The sequence below is a fragment of the Mustela lutreola genome, chromosome 10 (assembly GCF_030435805.1).
Source record: "Mustela lutreola isolate mMusLut2 chromosome 10, mMusLut2.pri, whole genome shotgun sequence".
NCBI lineage: Eukaryota > Metazoa > Chordata > Mammalia > Carnivora > Mustelidae > Mustela > Mustela lutreola.
In genome coordinates this window covers 8,613,253-8,627,940 of record NC_081299.1, presented here as the reverse complement: position 1 = coordinate 8,627,940, position 14,688 = coordinate 8,613,253, and the positions used below count along the sequence as shown (strand labels likewise).

The 14,688-nt window shown below is 51.0% G+C and overlaps 1 protein-coding gene across 3 annotated transcripts in view; it reads right to left on the bottom strand.

The window, feature by feature from the left end:
• The window catches only part of TNFRSF8 (TNF receptor superfamily member 8), a 62,948-nt gene that overhangs the window by 13,757 nt on the left and 34,503 nt on the right, over positions 1–14,688 (bottom strand). For 2 of the 3 annotated variants that reach the window (XM_059136146.1, XM_059136147.1), the window contains exons 7-12: positions 12,000–12,116; positions 8,671–8,820; positions 2,680–2,773; positions 2,326–2,471; positions 803–904; positions 626–679 (exon numbers count right to left, since the gene is read on the bottom strand). In XM_059136146.1, the coding sequence (XP_058992129.1) occupies positions 626–679; positions 803–904; positions 2,326–2,471; positions 2,680–2,773; positions 8,671–8,820; positions 12,000–12,116 (663 nt within the window). The remainder of the gene's footprint in view (positions 1–625; positions 680–802; positions 905–2,325; positions 2,472–2,679; positions 2,774–8,670; positions 8,821–11,999; positions 12,117–14,688) is intronic. The other variant, XM_059136149.1, reaches the window with a different exon arrangement.

Below are 14,688 nucleotides of genomic sequence, written 5' to 3'. Positions count from 1 at the left end.
TTGGCCTGGAAGCAGGGCCAGAGAAGGCTTTAGAACAGCCTAGAAATCAGAAGGCCCTGAGATGCCTGGTGAGGAAAGCAGCCTCCAACACGGGCTGGCCTGTTGGCCAACATCGACCCTCAGCTGCACACAGTCCCCGCCTCAACTGAGCCGCACGGCCGCCATCTGAGGCAGACCTTGCCACCCCCCTTCACAGTGAGGACACTGAGGCAGAGGAATGATGAAACTCACCAGAGCCATGCAGCTCAGAAGTGGTAGAACAGGATTCCAGCCCTATCAGCCTGCCCTACAGAAACCACGGCCCTGGCTGCCAGCAGGAGAGGGGCACAGAGTGGCGGGGAGCAGGGGGAAGGGGCAGAGAGGCCAGAAAGGAAGGGAAGGCATCCAGAAATGCCTCTCCAGGGGGTGGGCACTGTGGAGGGAAGAACGAAAGATGAGATGGATCTTAGACCTTCCTGCTAACCCACCCTCCGAATGCCACGGAGGACTGCGGAGGACGGTTCCCGACCGCACTGCATTCCCCTTACCAATAAGCCTGTTGCAGAGAGGGAGCCCCAGACCCAGGGCCCAGAGCTGCTGTGTCCCTGTGGCCCGAGGAGCCCCCTCTGGACATCTGGACACTTACCTGCAGGCTCCAGCTTGGGCCGGAAGGTCTGGACAGGGTAGCACGGGTAGAGCTCTGAAAAGACAGCGGAGTTGGCTGGAGAGCCTCGCGCAGCGCCCCCCCGGGGCAGCACAGAGCCCGGGCTGGCCTAGCACAGAGCCCCTGCCCTCCCCCAGGTCCCAAGACCCATGTACTCACTCTGCTGAATCCACTTCCGGCAGGCCCTCCGGTGGCACAGGAGGAAGGACACGGAGCCCAAGACCACCACCAGTAGCACGACCATCCAGAAGAGCACGGGCCCTAGAACACAGAGGCAGCCCTGCTCCCTCCACCCTGATGCTGGGGGGCCTAGGAGCCTCCACTGCAAGCACCCCGGACGGTCCTCACCCTGGACTATGTTCTCCTCCTGGGGCACAGAAGCCATCGGGGCTGGCAGGACGTGGTCCTCCCCCAAGAGGGAACTGAGACCCAGACCCTCTGCCTCCCTGGTGCAGCCTTATCCACCTGCCCTCCCTCCCCTGGCTCGAGGGAGCCCGTCAGGACAGGTAAATGGTTGACAGAAGAACAAGCCATTCCTGGACAGTGAGAAATTGAGGAGTCGAGGAGCCGGAAGGAAGGAGCCAAGGTCCAGAAGAATACAGTCTGCGGAGGATGGCCCCTGCCAGGCACGGCCCAGAGGCGGGGGGTGGGGGGGTTGGGGTAGGGGAGGGCTGGGGTGGGGGGCAGGCGAAGCAGCAAGGAGGGTGAAGTGGGGCGTCTGGGAGGGCTCCAGCTCCCCTCCAGATGGGAAGATCCCCAAGGCAGGCAGGGGATCTTCTCTGCACACGCACCCACTCAGCACCTCTTTCCTGAATACCACGCAGGCACCATTACCATCTCCTTTTACAAACGAGGGAAACTGAGGCTTGTGAAGTAACTCACTAAAATGGCAAAGGGCAAACCCCAAGAATCACGGCTTCGGCCAGGCCGGGCCAGGCCAGGCCAGGCAGCTCCAGAACCCACACGCATCACCGCTGTGTGGGTGTGTGTTTCTACAACTTCACTCAGTACTTGTTCCTTTTTATCTTTGGTTGCTTATGAAGATAGTTACTGTTAAGTCCACGTTCAGATGTTAAAACGTAGTAGGTGCCATCTATGTGCTTCTCCAGCTTTAACGTGCATGCCGATCTCTTGGGACCATGTTGCAATACAGATTGTGGTTCCTGCGGCGGGGGTGGAGCCCAGAATTTTGCTCCTCTGACAAGTTGCTGATGGGACAAGTCCCAGACCACGCTTGAGCATGGCCAGCTGGAGGGCTGCCGCCACCTAGTGTTTGACACTAGAACTGCAAGCCCTACACCAAAGCCCCTTAGAATGTCCCCAAGGAGCCCCAAAAGGTGATAGCTACACGTACCCCACTGCTTACTGCCATGCGTGGTATGTGCGACAAAACTGAGGCTCAGAGGAATTAAGCAACTAGTCAAGGTCATGTCTTCATTGTCCAAGTGTTTTGTGAGTAGCAATTACGGGGCCACGGGGACAAAGCTCTGAGTACAAGCCCTGCCTGGAAGCGAGGAACAATCAAGAGCAGGTGACAGAGCCACAGCCCCAGCTCAAGAAGCCAGAAAGCTGGGGTCAGCCTTGGTCTCCCCCACCCAGTGGATGCTGCCACCCAGGGACAAGCCTCCCTCCTCCCGGCCCCCTGGGAGGCAGACCCGTCCTTTCTGGGAGGTAATGGTTACCTGAAACCAGAATGGGCTTTCCCGTGGAGGAGAAAGAGATGGGAGTGCTCGTTGATATGGGGGTGTCTCCCCAAGCGTGGGTGATGCCCCTTCCATGCTCCTTACTGATCTGGGGGTCTCCCGAGGAGACCAGAGGGGCAGAGGCACTGCCAGGAGAAAAGACAGAAGTAAGACTGATGGTGGAGATGGAGACAGGGAAGCACGTGTTCAGGGCTCAGGAATCGTTCCCAGTGGTGCCAGCCCAGAGTGGTGCACACATCCTCCAGAATGACTTGTGACCTTGTCACAGAGATCCAGCCCAGGCCCCACCCCTACCTCCAGCCCAGATGCCCCCAGATAAGGCCAGGGAGTCACCTGGTGGACGTCTTGCTGTCCTCTGGGTTGGTGCTGCAATCAGGGTGGGCCTCAGGGGGAGGTGGCTCATGGGTGGCACCCCTTTCAGCTGTACCTGCAGGGAGAAGTCTTAGAATTGGTATCAAGGAGCCTTACCCAGCAGGACTGGAAACTTCTAGGGAGGAGGCGTGGTGAGGCCGTAAGGACACTGCAGCCAGGTAGACTCGGGCTAATGTCCTGACCCTTGTTCCTTCACCCCTTCCTTCCTTCCCTCCGTGCAACAACTCTTTGCTGAGCACCTGCTATGTGTCAGGGACTGTGCTGACAGCTGGGATGGAGCAGTGAGCAAAAGGGACCAGATCCCTACTGTCAGGGGCTCATGGGCATGGTGGAGGGCTCACAGAGGTGACACGGGTGTCACACAAAGGTACACGGGCTCCCCGTAACACGGCACTTGAACGCGTCTGTCCAGGGAGGCTTCCCTCAAGGGACGTGTGGGTGGGGCTATCTAAGCAGAGGAAATCAAAGACGGGGCGGCCCCAGGCCCCCGGTGGGGAAATGAGGAGAGCAGGCGCACGGGAGGGGCCGGCGAGCAACACACTTGTGCATACGGCATTCTTCAAAGTAGCCAAAGGGTAGAAACAACCCCAATGTCCATCAACTGGACAAATAAGTAAGATGTAGTGCATCTGCACCCCAATACTGTGTGGCAATAAAAGGGAACCATGCACTAAGACAAGCCGCAGAGCACAGAAGCCTCAAAAGGATCTTGTGCCGTGAGAGAAACCTGACACAGAGCACGGATTCAGGAAATGTCTGGAAAAGGTCCATCTAGAGGGACAGAGAGTAGGATGAGTCCTTGTCCAAGCTGGGGACGGATACGGGGATTGACTACTAAAGCCACAAGGTTTCGTAGATTGTAGTGATGGTTTTATAACTCTGTAAATGTCTTTACAGTCATTGAATTGCACACTTAAATCTACAGATCCTGGGGTATGTCAAGTGTACTGCAACAAAGCTGTTCTTAAAAACTGCTCCCCAAAGTGAGGATTTGGGATCAGTGCAGTAGATTACATCCTGGGACCGCCTCCTCAGATGGGGGAGGTCTGTGTCCCCACATCCCCAATGCCATGGAGCAGGATGGAAGGAACAGAGTGACTGCCCCCAGCCTGGGCCATTCTGCACTCCTGCACGGGCTGTAAGGAGAGGATGCTCTGGGCAGGTAGTGGCCGCCACTCGTTCCAGGAGTAAGAGAAACACCTGAAGCCAATGCAAACCAAACCTACGCGCCCAGGCAAGACGGCAAAGCCTCCAGCTGACCCAGGCAGGACAGCTGAACCCTGAAATGTCAACGTTGTTTGCTGTTTGCCGTCCGCTATGCCTGCAGGCCCGTGTCTCAAAGGATCAAAGTGGAAAAGCCGCCCCTCACCTCCAGCCAACTGTGATCACACAGGAAGGTGACTTGGTGCTCTACACCTCCTGATTTTATGCAAAAGAGAAACCTGATAAATACATATAAATAAACATATGAAATTACTATCTCCTGTTATTTAAAGTAGCTGCAGTTTTTTGAAAGTTCCTTTCTTTTGAGATCAACTATATTAAGGCATAATTGATATAGGAGAAAATGTCCCTTCCGTTGTACTATTCGATGGGTTTTGAAGACTGAATCCTTCCAATGTACCTATACCTCCATTCAAGATCTAGAACATTCCCACCATCCCAGTAAGTTCTCTGGTGCCCTTCTGCCATAAACCCTCCTCCTGCATTCAGGAAACCACTGGTCTGCTTTATGTCTATATAGATTAGTGTGCCTGTTCCAGAATCTCGTTAGACCGGCTCGGGCAGGAAGTACTCTCTGGGTCTGGCTTCCTTCTCTCAGCGTGTTTCTGCGATTCACTTATAATGCACAGCACACTCGTCACTGTGGAGATGTGCCACATTTTCCCGGTCACCCGCAGATGGACAGCTGGGTTGTTTCCAGATTGGAGCTTTTTAAAATAAATTATAAATTATAAATAAGGCAACTCTGAATGTTCTTGTACAAGTCTCCATGAGGACATACAATTTCCTTCCTCCTGATACTTCGGAGCAGAGGGGACGGCTGTATGTCACTGTGCCAACCACACAGAATGCCTTCGAGGACCCCCAGGCAGCACCATGAGGAGAGAGCCTCCCACCTCTCTCTAAGGCACCTGAGTCTGAGCTCCCACTGGACACCTGCCGGAATGCAGCAAAAGAACCACTGTCCTGGGGTGCCTGGGTGGCTCAGTGGGTTAGGCATCTGCCTTGGGCTCAGGTCATGGTCCCAGCGTTCTGGGATCAAGCCCTATGTTGGGGCCCCTGCTTAGTGGGGAGCCTGCTTCTCCCTCTATCTCTGCCCCTCCCCCAACACCCACTCATGCTTTTCTTTCACAATCTTTCTCAAATAAGTAAAACCTTCAAAAAAAAAAAAAAAAAAAAAAAGGAAGTACCGCTGTCCTTCTCTAAGTGGAGAAGGGGGACCCAGTGCTCCTTGGGTGCCTCTCAACCTCTCCGTGTGCCTCGTACCTCACCTGTAGCCGCCTCCCTTCTCCCTGGGGTAGTGGCCCTCCCCCTTTCCTCTTTCTTTAAATCTGGAGGTGAGGAGAAGGTATTGTTTAGCCCCTACTTAGGCTGCTGCGTTGTCTGGTAAGAGCCAACTGAAAGACAGGGAAAAAAGAAAAAAGAAACTCCCACTCTTATTCCCAATTTAGAACTAAAAAATATAGTATTTGCCAGACTGAAATATTTCTCTTTAAATCCAAACACCTGATCCTTGGGCCATCTGAAGGAGAATGGTCTTAGCATCAAGGTCGAGCGGGTTCTCTTTTTGTGCATCCAACAAGTGCTTAAAATCAGATAAAATTTTCATCTTCATATTTGGAGTGTAGGTTAGTCGGCTTTTTATTTTCCCTAGAGTTCTTAACTGCCTTTTGGTTTTCGTGTTGAGAAGAGAATAATATGCCTTCACCGTATCATCAAGTTTTTCAAACCTACTACTCAGGAAGTTTACTGTGATTCCTTCTTTCATTCCTGCAGACAGGACAACTCACTGGAGCCCTCCTCCATTTTTCTGTTCTCATCTGGCTCAATTGGTCTGCAGTACAGCTGTCATACTGGGACTTCCCTGCTCTCCTAGGATAGAGTCACTGTTTTCTAGATTCATGGCTTTTTTTGTTTGTTTTAGCCCCTCATTTAGCCAGATAACATCTTCAAGTAACTTTCTAAGAGAGGACACATGAGAGAAAATCTTCCTGCCCTTTTATGTCTGAAAATGCTTTTTGATGCTTTCAACCTTAATTGTACTTAACCGAATAGAAAATTCTAGGTTCAGAACTAAGAAGAAGCTGATGAGGTCTGGTAGGGAGGACTCTGGGCTGGAATTCAGGATCCTTATGTTCTAGCTCTACCTCTAATCATATGATTCTCTCCATCCATAAAACTAGGTGGGTAAGATCAGGTCGCAGGTGGTGAAAGCCTTTGAATGGGCCCTCAGAAACATTCTGGGTGGCCAGCACAGGAATCTAGTCATCCATCTCCTGGGTATTTACTCATGAGAGATGAAGAAATATGTTTACAGAGTTGTACAAGACTTTTTGTAATTGCTTTATTCGTAATAGCTCCAAACTAGACATAACCCTAATGTCTGTCAACTAGTGAATGGATAAAGACATCTATTTTGTCTAGGTCTGAGTAATCTTCATTCGTCCTGCTTTGCTCTTGGTAGGCCCATCTGAAGTTTCATATTTTTCAGGTCAAGTATGCAAGGAAAGTTGGGGCATCACGGTGGGTACAAGGCCCAGAGCACAGTGACCAGGCCAACATTTGTGAATGCGGAAGACCCAAGGCTTAGGGTAAGGGGTGCACAGGGGAATTATGGCACTTGGGCTGACATGAGGACCGGAGTATACCAGTGTCCCTGTTGGGAAGGCCACACCAAGGTGGTCATCAGACCAAGGCTGGGGCTGTGAGGCTACCCAGGGACTGTCTACTCTGGGAACATGACTGGGGCGGGCACGACCAGATGTCCCCACCCATGTGCTCTGCCGACAGAGGGCGCAGCAAGAGCAAGAAAAAGCAAATGCAGCCAAGAGAAGCCTCTTTCTCCCTACAATGGCTCCCCAGTGCCCTCTACTGGCAGAGCTCAACATCGCGATCAGGAGGAGAAACACAGAAGAGTCTGGTCCAGCAGGTGCTGAAGGTGAATGGACCACGGAGAGGCAATACCCAGGAAGAAGCACACTTTCTTAAAAACTTTCTTGGTCCTCTTCTCTCTTACTATTTCTTTTTCGCAGCATTCTGATCTCTCTCTATGGATGTAACAACTTCTTGAGTTTTTCTGTGGATGCTAATTTAACATTTTAAATATCTACTCCTATTCCTGAAGCCATTTCCATTGCTTCATCCACGGTGTCCTGTGATTTTGTTTTCCTCCATCGTGCAGCTGGTTTCCCTTATCAGTCTGAATGGCTTTACTGCCCACTCCTATTTCCTTAAAGAGGACTCCGCTGCATACTCCAGCAGCTGGTGGGGTTTCTTCTGCTGCGTTGGTAGCACGGCCTTTCCACCTGAGGCCTCTTCGGGAACAGGGGTCCGGCTGGGAACTCTGGGCGGTGGGGAGTGTGGGCTGACCGTCTTCACTTCAGGGGGACTTAGCAGGGGTAGCTTATCGCCAGGCTATACTCCCGAACACACAACCAAAGAGGGCTTTCCACAGGGCGGCGGCCCCCACCGGCAGCCCCATGTTTCTCCAGATACTCCTTCAGTGTCTTCAGCCAAAAAGTCGATGATTTTCACCAGAGGATGAAAACTCAGGCACCATCAGGGTCCGTGGTGTACCACTGTCTCAGATTTTTAACTGTTATTTCCCAGACGAATTTGCAGCCCGCTGCACTGTTCAATTCTCCGCTTCAGCCCCATTCTTCCTTCTCCAGGCCACTCTGAGCCCAGAGCCTCCGTGGGGTCTTGTGAGCAAGGGACCTCTCACTTGTCCTGCAGCACAGGTGGCGTGAATTCCGGGGCAAGGTTTCCTCCCCCTCATTTCATTTGTCACCACCCATCCATCTGTTTTCTACCTTCTAGAAATTTCCTGAAATCTCCTTTCTGCTGATTTACCAGGTTTTTTTTTTTCCTCCAACGTCAAGAGTTTATATTTTTCTGTACTCAGAAAAATGTCTACCATCTTTTTTTTCCTTGTTTTCTCTTGTGTTTTTTGTTTGTTTATTTGTTTTTTTAAGTGAGCTCCACACTCAACATGGCGTTCAAACTCACAACCCTGAGATCACGAGTTGCATGCTCTGCTGACTGAGCCGGCCAGGTGCCCCCAAGGCCTACCATCTTGAGTTGGAACGGTCTTCAAAAATTTCATATTGCTCTATCTTGAGTCAATGAAACAGCCTTTCAAATGAGTGAAGATTTTACCAGCCCAACAATTTCAAAAGGAACAATTCTTTTAAAAAATCATCATCAGTGTCTCTTACTGAGGGGCACCTGGGTGGCTCAGTCAGTTAAGCATCTGCCTTCAGCTCAGGTCACAACCCCAGGGTCCTAGGATCGAGCCCCACTTCGGGCTCTCTGCTCAGCAGGGAGCCTGCTTCCTCCTCTCCCTACCACTCCCCCTGCTAGCGCTCTCTCTCTTCCTTACTCTCTAAGTAAATAAAATCTTAAAAAAAAAAAAAAAAGAATCTCTTACCAAAATGCCAAATCTAGATTTAAGTTTATTTATTTATTTTTTAAGCAATCTCAATGTGGGGCTCAAACTCACAACCCCAAGATCAAGACTGACATGCTCTTCCGACGGAGCCAGCCAGGCACGCCCAGATCTAGATTTTATTCCACTCACCAGATCTAACTATGAAAACAAAACCAAAGCCCAAACCTGACCTAGTTAACAGCTGGGGTTGAAGGTCATTTGCCCAGTGCGGGGTGAAGAGACGTCCAGCTGCAGGGGCACAGACGGAAGCCCACTGGTTGGGGGTGCAGACAGCTTACCCTGGGGTTTGGTGACGGTCCCTGGTGGGCAGCTGGAGCGGGGGGTACAGCGGGCACAGGAGTTGGTGGCTGACGTGGTACAGAACATGCCAGATCGACATTCGCAGACGCGAGAGGAGTTCCATGTGCACGGCGTCTTCTCCACCAGGTCTTCAAAGGGACACAGAGAAGGGTCGTGAGGAGGGATCTGGGATGGCAAGAGCAGAGGGTCCCGAGGACCCCCAGGAGGGCAGAGAAGCATTTGCCTGGAAGCAAGCGCTCATGTGACTATCCTGTCGAGCAGATCTTTCGGCTCAAAATAGTTGGGCTGAGCGAAAGATGGCAAGGGGGAGAAAAAGAGTATGTACTATCTGATCACGTTTACAGAAAATGCTAGAATATGCAAACTCCTCCACAGTGACAGGAAGCAGGATGATTGCCTGGGAATGGAAGTGGGGTGAGCAATGGTGGGAGGGACGATAAGGAACTCGAGGAAACTTTCTGGAAACTTCTTTTCCTTGATTGTGGTGATGGCTTCACAGCTGCATACGATGTCAAAATGTATCAAATGGCACGCTTTGCCCACATGCGTGGCCCTGCGTGTCAATCCTGTCGCAATAAAGCTGATAAAAGAAAATAATCTAGAGAACAGGGTGAGCACGCATGGGTAGAGATGAACCCACAGTGGCTGTGGCTCGATCATTCGTTCAAAGTGGGTGATGTCCACAGCCATTCCTGACTTTTCTCTACTTCTGAATACGCTTGAAATCTTCAGTGCTGGGGCACCTGGGCGGCTCAGTGGGTTAAGGGTCTGGCTTTAGCTCAGGTCATGATCTTGGGGTCCCGGGCTGGAGCCCCATGTTGGGCTCCCTGCTCAGCGAGGAGTCTGCTTCTCCCTCTTTCCTCTTCTCCGCCCTCCCGCCCCCGCTCATGCTTTCTCTCTCTCTCAAATAAATGAACAAAATCTTAAAAAAAAAAAAAAGAAAGAAAGAAATTTTCAATGATAAAAAGGGTTATTTTTTCCAAAATTTAAAAAAAAAAAGTTGGAAGTTTTATCAAAGAAAGCATGTGATAATGCATTTACATATGCTTGGGAATATTTTATGTGCTCTAAATGGGTGAAAACAGAATGACCACATTAATAGATCAGACACATGTGACTGGCTGGGGAGGACTTTCCTCAATCAGCAGGATACTTCACAGACCTCAGATGGTAACCTCATAGTCTCTTCCTGAAACCTCCAGAGAGAGTGGGAACTGGGGAGGGGTTGGGGAGTTTGTGCGGGCAGCAGGAGTGAGCTCAGCAGTGCCGGCGAGGGCTTGGGACAATGACAGCTATTATCACAATCTCAGCTATTAACAGCACCGAGCGTGGGTGGGACGTGCCTGGGTGGCTCAGGTAAGCGTCCGACTCTTGGTTTCCGCTCAGGTCATGATCTCAGGGAAGTGAGAGCAAGCCCCACTCGACAGGGCTCTGTCCTCAGCGGGGAGTCTGCTTGAGGTTCTCTCCCTCTCCTTCTCCCCTCTTCCCACATACACACACTCTCTCGCAAAATAAATAAATAAGGGGCGCCTGGCTGGCTCAGTGGGTTAAGCCGCTGCCTTCGGCTCAGGTCATGATCGCAGGGTCCTGGGATCGAGTCCCGCATCGGGCTCTCTGCTCAGCAGGGAGCCTGCTTCCTCCTCTCTCTCTCTGCCTGCCTCTCTGCCTACTTGTGATCTCTCTCTGTCAAATAAATAAATAAAATCTTTAAATAAATAAATAAATAAATAAATAAATAAAATCTTTTTTTTTTTTTTTAATATTATTGAGTACAAACAAGGCAGCCATAATACCATCGGGTGCATGGGGGGTCTTACTCTTAGCATCCTGCCCTGATTAACTTAGTCTGACCTACTTAATTCCTGCATCAGGTCTTCAAGAGAGTACTATTATCATGGCCACTGCAGATGAGGGAACTGAGGCACGGAGATGTTAAGAAACTTGCTTGTGTTTATAAGCTGCAAACTGGTAGGGCCAAGATTTGAACCCAGGCTCTTGGGCTCCAGAGTCCGTGCTCTTGGCCCCTGTTCTCTACCCAACAGCTTCACAGAGTTTTCATCCTAGAGCTGAAGGAATTCTCTTGTTTCTCTATCTGACATGGTAGCTTCAGCAGATGATATTTTTTCCAAAAATGGCCAGAGCAGCATTTCTGGCCCCATCTGTTCTTCCAGACCTCTGCCTCACTGTTGAGAAGCTTGATTTCTTCTCCTTCCGCTGACTCTAGTGGGATGTGTGACTGCCTCAAGAGGTAAAAACTGGCGGAAAATACGCCATGTGACTTTCAAGCCAAGGTCAACAGAAGGGATGTGGCTTGTCCCCACCCCTGCCCCATCCTTGGAATCCAGGCGCCAGGCCTCGAGGAAGCCCCGAAGTTAGCCATACAGAGGCCACGAAGGAAAGGGCTTTCAGACAATTCTCGCCTGTAGCCTTCACGTTTTCCAGCTGAAATCCCAGACATTGTGCAGCAGAGACCAGCCACCCGCTCAGGGTCCTGTCTGATTTCTGACCCATGGAATTCATGAGTAAACAGGAGGGGGTTGGTTTTGCCACCATGTTTTGAGAAAGCTTATTTGTGGCCTTTGCAACTGGAACAGTGGCCCCAGTGACAAATGGTGTTCTTTCCTCTTTGGGCCTCTGCTGACTTCAGCCACTGTTTCTGTGAAAGAAACCTTGGACAAGGAGACACAATCACGCATCCACTCCCTGCTCCCGTGGCCTTTGTGATGGGGCTGGGGACACAATCAGCCACGGCTGTCTGCAGCCTGGGCAGCTGCCCCTGTCCTGCGCAGCCCTTGTGGATGGATGTCAGGGGGCAGCTGGTGGTGCTGTGAGGCTGTGCTGAGTCGGCCACATACACAGAAGTCACCCAGCAATTGCCTGTCCTGAGAATGTTCTAAGGACAGTATAGTGACTAGCCGAGCCCAGAACCTCCAAGTTGAAACTCTGGCCATGCCGCTCTCGGGGGCCTGTGGCCTTTGTAAGGTCTCAGTGTTCTCCTCTGTACAATGGGGACAACTGTAATCCACACACCAGAGGACAACTACCAAAAATAACAGGACAAGCCTGGAACAGGTGGGTGGTAACGAACGCTTCCTTGCAGGAGTAAACAAATGGAAGCTGTGTGAGAAGGGGTCACCACCATCAACACCCCGCAATCGAGAAGGACACTCAGAAAAGGCCCGCTGCTCAGAGATGCCAGCGAGGGGAGCTAGGCTCCTGAGGGCTGCGCAGTCCCAGAACAAACTCAGAGGCCCCCATCCCCAGATTCTTAGCCAAGAGCCCCTGCTCCCAGGAAGGAGCCCCTTACCTCCAGAACAGGTCACGCAGGCCTTGCAGCGGCCGTCCCTGTCTAGGTAGTAGTCCGGGTCACACTGCTTCCCGCAGTCCGATGACCCCTGTGCGCACGGCTGCTGGGAGATCTGCCCTGGGGAAGGAAGCAGAGAAGCTCCAGGCCGGGCCGCCTTGGCAGAGGCCCCACCTCTGCACCCAATCGCCACCCCCAGCTCCACGGCCAGCCCCCAAGCTCCACACATGTCAGATCGATCTCTCAGAGGGAGTCCTGAAGCCCAGAGAGGGAAGGAATTTGTCTAAAGCCACACAGGAGAGCAGCACTCACTAAGCGGCCCCTGCTTCCGGTCCCTTTCCTCTGCTGCCCACCACGGCCACGGCCCTCTCCCCAGCCTCCCTGCCGTGTCACCACCCTCCTCAAAACTCGGGGGCCACTTTCCCTCTGAGACCAGCCATGAGGTGATGTCTACTGGCCACAGCTTCTGCTCCGTGTGGCACTGGGGGATCCAGGCAATTCGGGAAGGCGAGGAAAAGAGAGGAAAGTAGTGGGGTCTGGCGAAGAAGACATCAGGCTGTCATGGACAGATGGCATCATTAAAGGGGACAGATGACCCGGAAGAACCAGCAGATTCTTCGATTAGTAGATTCTTAGATTATTAGAACTAACAAGTGAGTTTAACAAGGGGCTTGGAAATAATGTTATGACATCAAAACTGAGTGCCTATATGTTTGGGTTGAGCCACATGAATTGCTATTTTGGTAGGTGAGGCTGCCAAATATTGGCTGTTCACACGGTTCAAAACAATACCAGTGATGAAGAGTTAGAACACGAAATACTGAAAAAAAAAATATATTCCCCTCATCATCAGAAACATCAGGTACCTAGAAATCTAAAACAAAGCTATAAATCTCTCTACACAGAAAATAATACAATATTACTGGGAGAAGGTCAAGCAGACCTAAGTTGAATTCAATAAATAAAAATAAAAGGTTAGGGGTGCCTGGGTGGCTCAATGGGTTAAAGCCTCTGCCTTGAGCTCGGGTCACGGTCCCAGGGTCCTGGGATCGAGCCCTGCATTGGGCTCTCTGCTCAGTGGGGAGCCTGCTTCCTCCTGTCTCTCTGCCTGCCTCTCTGCCTACTTGTGATCTCTGTCTGTCAAATAAATAAATAAAATCTTAAAAAAAAATAAAGAGCGAAATAATAGAGAGCTTTACCATGTACTACTCGATACTGCAAAGATTTTCTCTAAAGTAAGCTGGATTCAGTGTGATCCCAACGAAAAGCCCAAGAGGACAGTTTACAGAATCTGAAAAGTTGATTCTGAAGTGGACACAGAGAGGCAGATGACTGAGAAGAGCCGGTCTAGTGACGAAGAACAAAGGTAGAGACATTGCTCAACCATCCCGATGACTTAATAAAAACCTGTGCCATTCAAGCCCCTGGGGCATCCACACGGTCTAGACGGAAAGACCAACGGAACAGAACATCAAGTCCAAGATCGTGCCCAGGCACATACGGACCTTTGGATACAAAGATGTCTGCAACACAGTGGGGAAGGATAAAAGATATTGGTTCAACTGGACATCCACACGGACCTTCCAGCAGGACCCTTGCCTCATGCCGTACACACAAGCCAAGGCAGACGGCGGGTCTACACATGAAAGGCAAAATGGGAACAATTCTAGGAAGTCGATGCAGATGTCTTCAAGACTTGAGTGGAGGAAAAGAATATAAAGAGCGGAGCATAAAAGCACCGGTCATAAAGGGAAAGATAGATCCATGTGACTACTTTAACATTTATTTTTAAAATATTATTTATTTATTTGAGAGAGAGAGAACACAAGCAGGGGGAGGGGCAGAGGAAAAGGGAGAAGCAGACACCCCACTGAGCAGCTGAACAACATGGGACTTGATCCCAGGACCTCATGATCATGATCTGAACCGAAGGCAGATGCTTAACTGACTGAGCTGCCCAGGTGCCCGTGACTACGTTAAAATTTGGAAGATCTCTTTATGGGGGCGCCTGGGTGGCTCAGTCAGCTGAGCATTGGACTCCTGATTTCAGCTCAGGCCACGATCTCGGGGACCTGGGATGGAGCCCCACATCAGGCTCTGCACGCCACAGGGAGTCTGCTTGAGGATTCTCTCCCTCTCCCCTTGCTCGCACAACCGCACACATGCGCGCACGCTCTCTAATAAATACATCTTTTTAAAAAATAAAATAAAAAAACAAAATCTCTTTAGCAAAGACACTATAAAGAGAATAAGAAGATAAGCCACTGGGTGGAAGGTGGCCGTCCGCACACCACTATAGGATGAAGGGCTCAAACCCAGAACTGTAAGAAGTCCTATTAAGAAGTCAATGGAAGGGTTGCCTGGATGGCTCAGTCGTTAAGCGTCTGCCTTTGGCTCAAGTCATGATCCCAGGATCCTGGGATCCAGCTCTGCATCGGGCTCTCTGTTCGGCAGGAAGCCTGCGTCTCCCTCTCCCACTCCCCCTGCTTGTGTCCCTCTCTCGCTGTGTCTCTCTCTGTTAAATAAATAAAATCTTTAAAGAAAAAAAAAAAAAGAAGTCAATGAAAAAGACAGACAAGCCCCAGAGATTTCATACAAAGACTTGCTTTTCCTTATTCATCACAGCCAAAAGGAGGAAACAACCCAAATACCCAAAGACTGCTGGACAACCACGGGCCAGCACCGGAGGCCA